At 51.6% G+C, this 14,409-nt stretch overlaps 1 protein-coding gene across 9 annotated transcripts in view; it reads left to right on the top strand.

Moving 5' to 3' along the window:
- The window catches only part of SRC (SRC proto-oncogene, non-receptor tyrosine kinase), a 520,693-nt gene that overhangs the window by 418,817 nt on the left and 87,467 nt on the right, over positions 1-14,409 (top strand). For all 9 annotated transcript variants that reach the window (XM_069652377.1, XM_069652381.1, XM_069652378.1 and 6 more), the window contains one exon: positions 11,216-11,319. In XM_069652377.1, coding sequence (XP_069508478.1) covers positions 11,216-11,319 — 104 coding nt within the window. The remainder of the gene's footprint in view (positions 1-11,215; positions 11,320-14,409) is intronic.

Here is a 14,409-nt window from a genome sequence, read left to right on the forward strand (position 1 = left end):
CGAAATAGTATCCCAAGGTTTCTGCCTTCCTTTTCGAAAGAAACCTCAGAATCAACCCCCCGTAATACAACTCTGCCAAACATGCGGATCCGCTCCTGTTGCAGGAAGTTTTGACCCTGCTACAGAAAGGTGCAATAGAACATGTACTTGTAGCGGAGAGGAACAAGGGTTGGTATTCCCCATATTTCCTTATTCCAAAGAAAGACGGAGGACTGAGACCCATCTTGGACTTGAGAAACTTGAACAAGTTCCTAAGGAAGGACAAATTCAAGATGGTCACACTTTCGCAGATCTTTCAGGCTCTCCAACTCCAGGATTTGTTGGTATCATGGACCTTCAGGATGCTTACTTTGATGTGCCAATCCATCTCAAGCACAGAGTACCTGAGGTTTGCGATTGACATTCTCATTTTCAGTTTCGGGTTCTGCCATTCGGGTTAACCTCCGCCCCAAGAGTTTTCACCAAGTTGATGGCGGTGGTGACAGCGAGTCTCAGAAGAGGGGGGATTCATGTCTACCCCCATCTAGACGATTGGATGATCAGAGCACGTTCTCCAGGACAAGCCCTGGATCATCTGTCCAAGACTTGTCGCTTCCTTCACAAACTAGGTTTTTCTATGAACTTAAAGTCAAACATGATACCATCACAGAAACTCCAGTTTATAGGAGCAGTCCTGGATACCTGCTCGGGCAAAGCCTCGCCTCCCAAAGAGAGAGCTCACCACATTCTGCAGATGGTAACAAAATTCCAGAATACCCAGGGTCTTCCAGCCTTCGACTTTCTCAGGTTGCTCGGTCTGATGGCATCCTGCATTTTTCTGGTGCCAGAAGCCAGATTGAGAATGAGATCTCTTCAATGGGCTCTCGGAACTCAATGGTCTCAATTCTCAGGGAAAATGTCAGATCTGCTGCAGGTCCCAGCCAAAGTAGCACAAGATCTACAATGGTGGGCTTGCAGACATCCTATCCTCAGAGGAGAATCTTTTTGGCAGCCATGGCCAGAGATAAAAGTAGTGACGGACGGCTCACTCACGGGGTGCGGAGCCCATATCAACGATCTGACAATCAGCGGACGTTGGTCTACATCGGAGTCCAAACTACACATCAATCTTTTGGAGTTGAGGGCAATCAGACTAGCGCTGAAGGCCTTCCTGCCCTCTGTACGGGGAAAGAATGTTCTGATAATGACGGACAACACAGTGGCCATGTACTACCTCAACAAGAGAAGAGTGGGGTCACTGCCGCTGTGCAGAGAGGTGACGCAACTCTGGTTCTGGGCAATAGAAGAAGGGATCTCTCTATCGGCAATTCATCTAGCCGGAGAGCAAAACACAACAGCGGACGCTCTGAGCAGGCAGAGCAGTCTCTCACGAGTGGGAGAGAGCCCAGGAGGTTATTAAAGAGATCTTCACCCTTTGGGGAACCCCTCAGGTGGATCGGTTTGCGACCGGGGCCAACCGCTAGTGCAAACTGTACTGCTCAGGGGAATTTCCCCCGAGAGGAGCTCTAGGAGACGCGTTTGTGGTGGAATGGGAGTTTCCACTTCTGTTTGCGTTCCCTCCAATCCCTGTGATCCCTCAAGTAATCAGGAGGTTGAGAAAGTTCGGGAAAACCATGATCCTAATTGCCCCGGATTGGGCCAGGAGAAGGTGGTACCCGGACCTTCTGGACATGTCCATCTGCCCTTCAATACGTCTTCCAAAAAGAGAGGATCTTCTCTCGCGACAAGAAGGTCATGTTCTCCATCCGGAGGTCAACACACTCAACTTTCACACATGGCTTCTGAAAGGCTGAGATACAAGGATTGGGATCTTCCGGATGACGTGATGGAGGTTTTGCTTTCGGCGAGAAGGCCAGCAACCAAATCTCTGTATCGGTGTCGTTGGAACAAGTTCAGTAACTGGTGCAGAGAAAAGAATGTGGACCCATTTTAATGTAATATCCCCACAATTTTATCTTTTCTGTTACATTTAGCCAATCTGGGGTTCCAGGTTGGGACGATAAAGGGATACTTAGCAGCGCTATCCATCTTCAAGCGCTCTTCTGAAGAAGAATCTTACTTCAAAATTACCTTGATAATTCAATTCCTAAAAGGTTTAAATAATGTTTTTCCTCCAATATCTTTCCAGATTCCAGTGTGGGATCTGAATTTGTTTTTAAAATGTATCACATGTAATCCATTTGAGCCTTTACATTCTTGTCCACCAACGCTCCTTACTTTGAAAACAATACTCCTTGTAGCATTGACATCAGCCCGCAGGGTAAGTGAGTTGCAGGCGCTTTAAAGTGGTCCTCCTCACACCATCTTTTATAAGGAGTTCTTGGGGTTAAACCTTTTTTGCCAAAAATTGTTTCGGATTTTCATCTGTCACAGAAAATAACTTAACCTACTTGTTACCCTCCTCCTCATGCAAGCAAGGAAGAGGAGCGGCTTCATAGACTTGATCCCAGGAGGGCTCTTAGTTTTTACATCTCAAGATTGGCAAAAATTCGTCAATGTGATCAACTTTTCATGGGATACACTGGACGCAAACTGGGCCTTCCGGTAACTAAACAAACATTATCCAGATGGATAATTTTAGCCATAACAGAATGTTAGATTGGCTGGGAAAGAACCACCTGATGCACTGAGAGCTCATTCAACCAGGGGCATGGCAACTTCAACAGCACTAAAAAGGGGTATCCCTGTGCAAGATATTTGTGCAGCAGCCACATGGTCATCCATGCACACCTTTATAAAACATTATGCACTGGACTCGACTTCTTCGCAAGGAGGTCTGTTTGCTAAATCTGTACTCCATTCTGTACACGATTAAAAAAGAATACAAAACTTCTTTGGGAGTCTATCTAAGATGAGGAATACGTGGGAGGACACAATCCATTCGAAGAACAAGTTCTCCAGCATGGGGTCTGGCATGGATTCACATGCTCATGAATATTCCCCGCCGTCAGGCTGGGAATCCTCGGTAAAGAAAAAAATCAGTATCAGTTTCGTTTCTGATCTGTCTTTCGTAGTAGTAACCAATCACTGATCTCTGCGTCATACTGACCACAGCCAATGACTGCCCTCTACCTAAGCCCCGCCTCTGGCAGCCATCTTCAGAATTTTACCGCACGTTCAAGTGTTTGGATCCTCGTGCTATTGCTCTCGAACGTTAGTGCTATTTTTCACGTTTTTTCTCAGAAAAATTTCTCTTTCTGTCAAAAGAGCCTCCAGCTCCACCGTTTCTTCATCCGATCAACGGGGACCCGTGTCGGATTCGTCTACGCCCCTCAAGGGTGAAGATTTCGTCGAGCCACGCTTTTGGAGAACTCCAGAAGTTTCTCAGGCCCATCTCGGACATGGCCCAGGAGAAGGGAAGCTCGACGCCCGGAAAGCTGTTCAGGGTCTGCCCTGGATGCCAGCTTCAGAATGTCTTTAAGGAGGACGAACACTCCCTTTGCCTTTACTGCCTACATGAGGACAAGACGCACGTGGAGAAGGACTGTGCGTTTTGCGGCAATATGTCGGAGCGGACCATGAAGGACCGCCATCAACGTCTCGCCAACTGGCTGGAAGGAAAGAGCCCGTCAGGCGAGAAGAAGAAGTCCGAACGGTCTTCTAAGACCTTTCAGGGCGCCCCGGCGACAGGGGTCCAACAGAAGGCCAAGCACCGCGAGTCCGCTGGCACCGGGAGCGCCGAACGGTCGGGCTCTACGGGCGCTAGGCAGGGCGCATCCTCCCCAGCGCCATCAACCACGAGCCAACGCTCTGGCTCGGGTAAGAGGAAGGCTGAGCACCCGGCGAAACTCCTGGAGAGACCCTGGTCGTGCCCTAAGGCCCCATCGGAGGGGGAGTGAGGTGGTGACCCTCCCCCCAAGGAGAAGGCAGTGAGCGCACCTAAGGTGGTGAAAGCCTTGATCCATCCTGCCAAGGCCTCTATCGAGACAGTCGCGGCGGCCCTGGCTCAGCCTGTGGAGGCTACACCAGCGGTGGCGACCCCGGGGCCCAGAATCTCCCTGCCACCGCGGAGGGAGTCCTCTTTCATGCCCATCGACAGGACCCCCGTGAAACCTCCGACGGAGAAGAAAAAGGGGGGGCAGGAGGTCGTCGTGGACTCGGCCTCAACCTCTGAGGAGGAGCTGATCGAAGTCTTAGGCCACGGCTCTGGCATGGAAGAAGGCCATCCTGTCGGGAGGGACCCCGATGTGGAAGACGACGAGGGCGTCGAGGATGCCGACGGGGCTCCTGGTCGCCCGTCGGATCTCCCTCAACCAGTGCCGCAAGACAACTCGGCGGCCATTTTGTTGGCTATACAGTCCTTATGCTCGGAGATAAGGACGAGACTGCCGTTACCACCAATGGAGGAACCGCTCCCGAAAGGGGACCCAGAGCCAGGCCCTTCTGGGAGCCCTCCCCCTAAGAGAAGAAGGATTCATCCTCCACCTCCTTTTCAGCCATCGCGCCCTGTTCAGCCCTCCTCCCCGTCCACGACACGTGGGGATGATACGGGGACTGACACGGCCGCGACGGGTACAGACGACAAGGTTTACGACGAGGATCTCCCGTCGTCACCTCCCACCCGGGCTTCCCCGCCCGACGAGATTGGATCGTTTCACTCCATGATCGCCAGGGCATCCGAGCTTTTCCAGTTCTGCCCGGAAGAGAAGAAGGAAGGTTTGCTTTATCAACGGCGCGGGACCAAGAGGAAGACGGTCCTCGCTGTAACTCTACTAGACGATATTTGGGATGAGGGCCTCGCCCTCCTCAAGAACCCATCCACGACGCCGGCTAGAAGGGATCGGTACGAGAAGAAGTACCGGGTCCCGGACGCGGCCCCCTTGTGCCTTCGGGCACAGCCGACCCCGGACTCGGTCGTCTCCGCGGCGGCCAGGAAGAAAGCGGGGGGGCGCGGCCTCTACGTCAACCTCCCCGCCGGACACGGTGGGACGCAGAGTCATCTCGTCGACAGCGACGATGATTAAGGCGGCCAACGCCTTGGCTATCGTAGCCCGCTACGATAGGGAGTTGTGGTACAAACTGGCCCCCCTGCTGGACTTCATACCAGACGACAAGAGGGCGGAAGCCCTAGAGATCTTGCAGGAAGGAGAGGTGGCGTCGGACCACGCCATTACGATTGCGACGGACATCGCTGACACTTGATTTCGCCAGTTGGGCAACGGCGTGTGCCTTAGACGGCGTGGATGGCTCAAGGCTACTGACTTCCGTCAGGACGTGCAGACCAGAGTCTTGGACATGCCGTTCGACGGAAACAACCTGCCATCAAGGCGGACACGGAGACGGCCCGGGCTCTTGGGGTTCTCCAGCAACGGCGGCCGCTCTTTCGGAATGGCGGAGGCAAACAGGGTGCCTCCAAAGGTTCCAGCGGCGGATTTTCCACCTACCGTCAAGCGGCCCGTTCGTCGTCACAGGAAGCTTACAGGGGGACGAGGCAAGTCAGGCGGACCCCGCCGTCGTCGCCAAGGAGGACAAGGCGGCAAAGCCTAGTCAAAGCAGGACTGAACCGGCCGTGGGGTCGGGCCCCCACCGAAGCACCCCGGTGGGAGGCCGGCTGGCGAGCTTCATCAGCGTGTGGGAGTCCATCTCCACCGACAGTTGGGTGCTGGACGCCCTAGCTCAGGGTCACGCGCTCGAGTTTCTAAAGAGGTGCCCGCGCGTCCCCCCTGTGGCCAGGAAAGAACATCACGTCCCTCAACTTCTCTTGGAGGTAAAGGCGATGCTCAAGAAGGGCGCCATCGAGCTCGTCCCAAAGAGGCTTCGGGGCTCATGAGTTTACTCAAGATACTTCCTCGTGAAGAAGACGGGAGGATGGCGTCCCATCCTGGACCTACGACGACTGAACAAATTCATCAAGGCACAGAAGTTCCAGATGGTCACCCTCCAACACGTCCTGGGTCAACTGGAGGAGGGCGATTTCCTGTCGTCGTTGGATTTGGAGGATGCCTACTTACATATTCCCATCCTAAAGGGACACCGAAGGTTTCTCAGGTTTGTGGTCCAAGGGCGTCGCTACCAGTTCAGAGCCCTTCCCTTCGGATTGAGGTCGGCACCCAGGATGTTCACCAAGTGCCTCGCTCCGGTGGCGGCGCAGCTGCGCCGAGAGGGGATCTACGTCTACCCCTACCTGGACGACTGGCTCATCCGAGCAAAGACGAAGGAGCTCGCCGTGGAGCACACGGCAAGGACCGTCCAACTACTCACGGACCTGGGATTCTCCATAAACTACGCCCAGTCCCACCTGGTGCCTGTGCAAGACGCTCTGTTTCTGGGAGCGAAGCTCGACAGTGTCGCTTCTGGCCTCTCCGTCGGAGGAAAGGACGAGGGCCATCTTGGGCAAGGTGCAGCGGATGCTGGTTGCGGACGCGGCCAGGGTGAGGTCCATCAAGTCCCCCCTCGGAATGATGTCTTCTTGCATTTATCTCATCCGCCTGTGCAGGCTCCGGATGCGCCCGTTGCAGGAGTTCCTGGATGCGCGCTGGATCCAGACGACGGGCAGCTTCGAGAAGAGGATCACACTCGACGAGCGTTTCCGACGAGCGATCCGGTGGTCGGGCACCCGCGCGCATCTGACGGCGGCATGGACTTCCAGACCCCCGGCCACCAGGAGACAGTGACCACGGATGCCTCCCTGGAAGGGTGGGGAGCGCACACCGAAAATCTGTACGCGAGAGGCATTTGGCTTCCGACGGAGAAGTCCCTCCATATCAACGTCCTGGAGCTCTGTGCAGTGTTTTGGGCCCTCGGGTCCTTTCTTCCGTCCCTCAAGGGCAAGGTGGTGAGGATCTTCACCGACAACACCACCACCATGTTCTACATCAGGAAGCAGGGCGGTACCAGATTCCCAGCCCTGTCCAAGGAGGCGCAGGATCTGTGGCATTGGGCCGTCGCCCAAGGGATGTTTCTGGTGCCGTTTCATCTGGCAGGGATAAAAAACACCATCGCCGACTCGCTCAGCAGAGAGCTGCGCTCGTGCCACGAGTGGGAACTACGACAGGATCTAGTGGACCGCCTCTTCCGACGGTGGGGCACACCCCAGATCGATCTGTTCGCGGCGGCGACGAACTCCAAGTGCCGGAGGTTCGCCAGCAGGTTTCCCCAGCCGAGGAGCATGGGCGATGTTTTCTCGTTCCCCTGGGAGGGCCTGTTTCTATACGCGTTCCCTCCATTGCCATTGCTGATCCGGCTCATCAACCAGCTCAAGAGGTCACGGTGCAGGATGATCCTCGTCGCACCTGCGTGGCCGAGGCAGATATGGTTCCCGGACCTTCTGGACTTGTCAGCGTCCCCATCAATCAAGCTACCAGTGGACGCGGATCTTCTCTCCAGGGAAGGAGGCGCCATCCTCCATCACGACCCGAAGTCGCTGAACTTGCAGGCCTGGCTCCTGCAGCGTTAGAGTTTGGAGGATACGACATACCGGCCGACTGCAGAGAGGTTCTTGCAAGGGCCAGGGCGTCCTCCACTCTTAAATGCTATCGACACAAATGGAAGAGGTTCTCTGTCTGGTGCCACGCACAGAAGATTAACCCTCTACGGATTACGGCTCCCCAGGTACTGCCGTACCTTCTGACGCTGGCCAAGGCTGGACTGGCGCACGCGTCTATCAAGATTCATCTTGCTGCGATCTCCCGATACACCAGAACCACAGGGCGGACGGCTTTGTGGTCTCATCGTCTGGTGAAAGAATTCATGAAGGGACTGTTCAGATCGTTCCCGCCGGTGAAGGCTCCGGCCCCGGCGTGGGAGCTCAACGTGGTGCTGACCAAGCTCATGGGACCTCCGTTCGAGCCTCTGCACTCGGCTCCCGTTCGAGCCTCTGCACTCGGCTCCGTTGAAGTTCCTGTCGTGGAAAACGGCGTTTCTTGTGGCCATCACCTCTGCACGAAGAGTGGGAGAGATCCAGGCCCTTTCTTGCAAGCCCCCGTACTTGACTTTTCACGACACGAGGGTAGTGCTCAGGACGCACCCCTCCTTCATGCCCAAGGTGCCGTCGGACTTCCACCTCAACGAACCCTTGGTGTTGCCTGTTTTCTTCCCGTCGCCTTCGTCGCCGGCCGAAAGGACTTTGCACTCGCTGGATGTGGCTAGAGCGCTGAAGTTTTACGTGGACCGCACGAAGCGTTTTCGGAAGACGTCACAACTTTTTGTGAACTTTGGACCTGTCAATCGGGGGAAGGCTCTCTCAAAGGCCTCCATTTCCAGATGGCTCTCCGGCTGTATCATGTACTGTCATCGGTTGGCAAACCGACCGCTGCCTGGCCGTCCGAGAGCCCATTCCACCAGAGCGATCGCAGCTACCAGAGCGTTCCTATCTGGTGTGCCCTTGCTGGACATCTGCATGGCTGCTACGTGGAGGTCGACGCACACCTTCACGAAATTCTACTGCGTCGATCGGGATTCCAGGGAGGAGTCCAGGGTCGGCCAAGCAGTGCTGCGCAACTGGTCGCCTAAGGTGAGCCTGGTGAGGAGGTAAGAATTGCTTAATGTTGAGTTTGATGTAATGTTTAATGTTGAGCCTTTGCCACCTCCCGTGGTTGTGCATGTGTGTACTGCTATGTATTCTTTATTCATGAGCATGTGAATCCATGCCAGACCCCATGCTGGAGAAGGAACAAGTTACTTACCTGTAACTGTTGTTCTCCAGCATGGGTCTGGCATGGATTCACATGCGAACCCTCCCGCCTACCCCTCTGCGGCTCTTCACTTGGTCATACTTCCACTTTACGTGTTACCAAATCTGAAGATGGCTGCCAGAGGCGGGGCTTAGGTAGAGGGCAGTCATTGGCTGTGGTCAGTATGACGCAGAGATCAGTGATTGGTTACTACTAAGAAAGACAGATCAGAAACGAAACTGATACTGATTTTTTCTTTACCGAGGATTCCCAGCCTGACGACGGGGAATATTCATGAGCATGTGAATCCATGCCAGACCCATGCTGGAGAACAACAGTTACAGGTAAGTAACTTGTTTCTTACTTACCAACTAACGTTCTTTCGATTGGATGTTCCTCCCACGCATTCCTCATCGACCCTCCCAACCAACCCCACAGTACAGTTTACGTGAATTACACTTTAAACTCTTTTAAGGCTTGGGTCAAGAGGCATGCCATTAACTAATTAAAATACATGGACTATAATATACGAAAAAACAGAACTGAAGCCAACGGGCGTGCTCTAGGCTCTTATACAATGGATGACGTCGGTGCTCGACGGAATGCCGCCGAGGGACATCGACGCCACGGCCTTGAGTGGAGCACCCTTTGCTGGAGAGAGAATTTTTTCCAAGGCGAAACCTAAAGGTAAGGATATATCTAAGATGAGGAATACGTGGGAGGAACATCCAATCGAAAGAATGTTACAGTTGGTAAGTAACTTGTTCTTTTCAACCTATTTGGTTTGTCCTTCAATATTTGTAAAAATCATGATTTTGGGGGTTTTATATCCCTTGTCCTGCTTACCTTCACCTGCACTGGTGGTGGATTTCCTTTAAATCTGGTCGGGCTAGGGGGTTTCAACTCCCCAAACACCCACCCATCTGCCACCCTGTCCCCTCTGTCATACACACCAACACATGCACACATACTCGCTCCCCCACCGGTCCCTGCCACAAACACTCCTCCTTGCTGACCACACAGACAAAATCCAAAGGCACTGACCTCCATCTGCCCATCCCACGCTGCTAACATTCCACCACAACAGACACGCAAAAATACCTGTGGTATCCATGACTTGCGTCTTCCAGTTCGGCCGTGACCATCAGCACTTGCGTGCACTCGTGTGCCTTTAGGGGCGTGACTGGTCGGTTTAGAAAGAATGCTCTGAGCAGTTTCAGAGCTGTCTTTCTAAATCTATATTTTTTGTTTTTGATTGTGCATAATAGTGATTTTCCCTCTTGACAGAAGAAACTGGTTTGGGGGTAGCAGAGAAGGGTAATGATCGCATCCAGTTCGTGGATGTCTTTCTAGAGCAGTAGAAGGTGAAATCCAAGACTGAAGGGGAGGAGGAAGAACTAGGGTGAGGAGGGAGCATAGTTTAGGCGGTGGAGGAGAGTTTGCCAGAGGCGTAAGTGGATGGGGAAGATTAGGTTAGTTAAGTAGTGCAACACAGTGATGTCACTTGTCATGGCAAGATACAGAAAAGCATATTGATAGGTGGTGAGGAGGGTGGAAGGAGATTTACACCAGCAGTAAAAGGGAAGGTGCATTTGGATCTTGAGGGGAATGATAGCAGGGATGATCCAGGTTTTGAGTGCATGAAGTAAAGGAGAGAATAGGGTAGTAATGTTCAAAATGTGAGCTAAGATATAGGTTAACGTCATTGAAGGCTTTGTCGCTGGAGGACACCTGTGGGGTAGGGCAATATGGGAGAACTTGATTTCAGCCATCTCGGGGACCAGGGAGTCTGGCTTGAATTCCATTTTGTGGTGAATTAAGAGGATGGAAAGACTATCGGGAAGGACTGTGACATTGCAGTGAATACAAGTATTCACAGGAGCAAGAGGCATTAAAGAGGTTGACTTTGGTGAGGATGGATGATCGGAAGACTAGGTCTAGGGTTCTTCCTGGGTTGTGACTAGGGAATATGTGGCAGGAGGAGTGGGGGTAGTATGAAAGTTGAGTCCAGTTCAAGATGTAGCACAGTGTGGGTTAGTTGACTGGTGTAATTTCCTGTGTCATCTCTAAATGTAGGACATCATTTTTCAATGGGATTTGTTTTTCAAGTCAGTTGTTGGGTGTCATGTCTTGCATGTCATGGTTTTGGCTTTCACAAGACGCTGTAGGGCGGCTTAGTTTGGATGATTGAATTAATTTCCTGAAGCACACATCTTGTTGGGCTGCTTGGTCAGCACATTACTTCTTGTTTTACTGGAAATTCCGACAACGTTGTTTTGATTGTGTACTTCGTCATCGCCAGGACCGTTTGAAATGTCACTTGATGGGACTTTGTTTCTTAGTTAAAGACTGCTGGTTTTGAGACATGGTTTGGATGACAGATCATTTTTATGGAACGGCCTAGCGCAGCGAAGATGTAATTTATTTTGCACTGTTATAAGTTTTACATAACTGATTTGCATTTTCTCACTTGTACTATCTTATAATGGTAATTTCGCATCCTTCTGCTGCAACCTTCAGAATTTCCCATTTCAGATGTGGTCTTGGGTCTGAGCAGATTTTTGTTTATTTTTTTTTAACTGATCTTGTTTAATTTTTTTCAGGTGGTATTTTGGGAAGATCACTCGTCGCGAGTCGGAGAGATTACTGTTAAATCAGGAGAATGTTCGAGGGACCTTCCTTGTTAGGGAGAGTGAAACGACAAAAGGTAAAGGAAATAGTATTCCAAAACCGTGGAAATTAATCTGGGCATGTTATATTTTCTAAAAGCCCTGTCCCCTCTGCGTTTGACTAATCCTGATCTCACTTCAACACTGGTTAGAGGGGAAGACGCAACGGAATCACTTCCTTTCACCCACAACCCTTTGCAGTGACATTAATGTTTTTACTCTCTTCTCACACTGGGGCTCTTGAGTTACACACACACACACATAGAGGTGAGTATTGTTTTCTGTGTTCCATAATTGTCCGAGTACCCTGGGTCTACCGTCCATTGCAGAATAATTGGGACAGTTATAAGATTGCAGTCCTGTTGAAAAATAGCTCCTCTTTAAGGCAGCAATACCTTGGAATTTGCAGCACTGGTCATTGCCCCTTGTAAAGGTATTATGCAATAATTCACCAATAATAGGATTCATTAAATGTTAAACGCTCCCGATTTTCCTCAGCAGTAGAACGTTGATCTCATCCTGCCCTCCTCCCCCCCCACACCCCACCTGGAGTTTCCTCTGTCCCACAAAGCGAGTTTCAGAGGCATGCCCTTTTTTACTTTGAAAACCGATAATGTAATGCTATGCACCAGCCGCTAGATGTCTGCCTATGCAAAGCATGTACATCTAAGCAGATGCAAGCAACAGAAAGGCTTTTATTGGTAGGTAATGTTTGTCTTATCAGTGCAGGCGGCACCCATTTTTTCATATGAACTCCCTTAGCTTGGTATCTCTTGAAGAGGAAAAAGTCACACTTTTTAAGGCAAGTCGTTCCTTTACATATTATATGAGATGTTTCTTTCTCTGACCCAGACTTTTCTCTGGTTACATATTACAAGCAGAGAAATTGTGAGGGGCTGTCTCTCCAGGCCCCTCGGTCCCCAGGGAGTTTGAGCTGTCTGTCTCTTCATCCCAGGCAGTCTCCCCTAGTGTCAGTAAGAGGTACAGTCCTACTGTAGCCCTGAGTATTGTTACTCTAGCATGGAGACTGGACATGTCCCCCTGCCAAGGGGACACCACTAGGTGATCTGCCCTTGCAGTCCAGCTGCAAAGGAAAGTCATGTTAGGCAACCTGCAATAGACTGTGTTGAAAAGAATGTGGGCTACATCTAGAGTTCCTTTGATAATAAGCACAGGATTCTTGTAATTTTTCTTCAAAGCAGGATGATCTCGGTTTCGATGTTAAACAGTAGGCAACATTGGAACAAACATTCACCATACCAATTCAGTATGGTGAATGTCATCACTTGTCATAGCGAGCCCAGGCTCAGCTTGGATATATGGTCCCACATACATAAGGGCTTTTGCATTCCATATCCCCTACCTCTGGATTATATAAGGGTACTACAAGCTCCTCCTGTCCACCACCTTCAGGAATTGTTTGGATAGGACATATGGCAGGGAGCCTGCAGACCCCCATAATCAATATTTAGCTATAAACCAACTTATTTTCCATGCCATGTTCCTTAGCATGTGTGCTACAGACCTCCGGGAGAGCCTTTTGTTACATGCTGACTGGCAGCGGAACACATGTAGCTGGAGCACCACCGTTTAACTAGTGCAGTATGGGAACTGCAACCTAGCCCCTTCTACAGGTGGCTGCAGTCAGACGCTTCTGTAATCCAGCAAAAGGGCCCCCAATGACTTCCCCCACCTTACTGGTCATAGGTTCCTTGTATGCCTAATACTCTTTTCCAAGGCTCTAAGACATCGATTTGGCCTGTGCACATCCTGCAGCCGCCTCCACCACCCTATAGCATCAACCAAGCAGTCACTAACCGACTTGTGGGCAGCCTCCTGAAAGCGGGTTCCACTCACACTATGCAGACATGCTTGTGTGGTGACCAGAGTGAGCAGGCCTGTCTCAGTCAGACCATTCTAGTCTCTCACCACCCCTGGATGTGGTTAGCCTGGTGCACACCTTTGTCGGCTTGGCTCTTTTGACACTCCGGTTTTGCCCCATGATCACCGGGATGGAGCGCTCTGCTGTGCTCCCCTCCTTTGTGTGCCAGCAGCACTGATCTTCTGAATGCTCACAGGCTTTGTATCCCCACCCAGTCCTCCTGCTTCTTGGGCAGGGACACCATTCCCCCACTGCCCCTGGCACCAACATTCCCTCTGCAGCCTGGCTGCATCAGTCTGTAGCGTCTCTCCACACCGCCATCAGTTGGGCCTGTGCCTTCACCCGGGTTGCAGACTCTTCCTCAGTGACCCGGGACTTTATGGCAACCCAGCCACCTTTTTGTGCACCCCATGGCTACCATGTCACAATGGCCTGGGGATGACTCTGTACCATCCCTCTTCGACACGCCTCCTGGGCTGCGATACGCACACATGGCCTTGGCACACTACAGCGATACATGTCTGCTCCCCTCCTAGGCATCATCCTCTGGGGAGCGAATGCCCTCCTGTACGCCTTTCAGGCCCTCTGGCTTCACACTCACAGGCAGCCCAGGCTCCAAGACCTGCACTGTACTCCATGCTGTCCACAGGCAATTAATGTGGGGTTGAGCTGCTCCATAGCTTCTTTTCTCCTGGGAGGGCTGCACCATACGGCATCTCCTGTCTGCAGTCTCCCCTACTTCCTCCTTCTCGCCTGCCTCCAACTGTCACCTCTTCCGGCCCGTTATTAGGCTACCTCGCCCGTTGCCGCTGGAAGGAGGAATTGCAGCGCCTAATAAAACTCCAAACCACATATACATTTCTCAGTATATAAATGTCATTTAAAAGGCTCGCAAATAGACTCTACCTTACTTATATCCTGGTAATACATTAACCCATCCTAGGCAAGCCCTGTTTGGACCAGTAGTTAAAGTACAATTAAAAGATGCCTTCACTATGCTTGCTATCAAGCAATGCCATTTGAGACATGGTTTTCGAGTTGTGCCAAAAGGACCCATTTTTCATTGAAGAGTTTGATTTTACCACAAACCCAATGTGTCAACTCGCATGCAATCTGTCCAAATCTGGCTTTCAGAAAATGTGAAATAAACCTCTCCCACCTTAACAAACAACAATCCATCTTCAGTGGTTTGCTTCCCGCGCACCCACTTCCCAGAGCGTAATGCCACCGCCCCTGGACAAAGCGT

This window comes from Ambystoma mexicanum, chromosome 3p, assembly GCF_040938575.1.
Source record: "Ambystoma mexicanum isolate Mex_15411 chromosome 3p, UKY_AmexF1_1, whole genome shotgun sequence".
In the NCBI taxonomy this organism is placed as follows: domain Eukaryota; kingdom Metazoa; phylum Chordata; class Amphibia; order Caudata; family Ambystomatidae; genus Ambystoma; species Ambystoma mexicanum.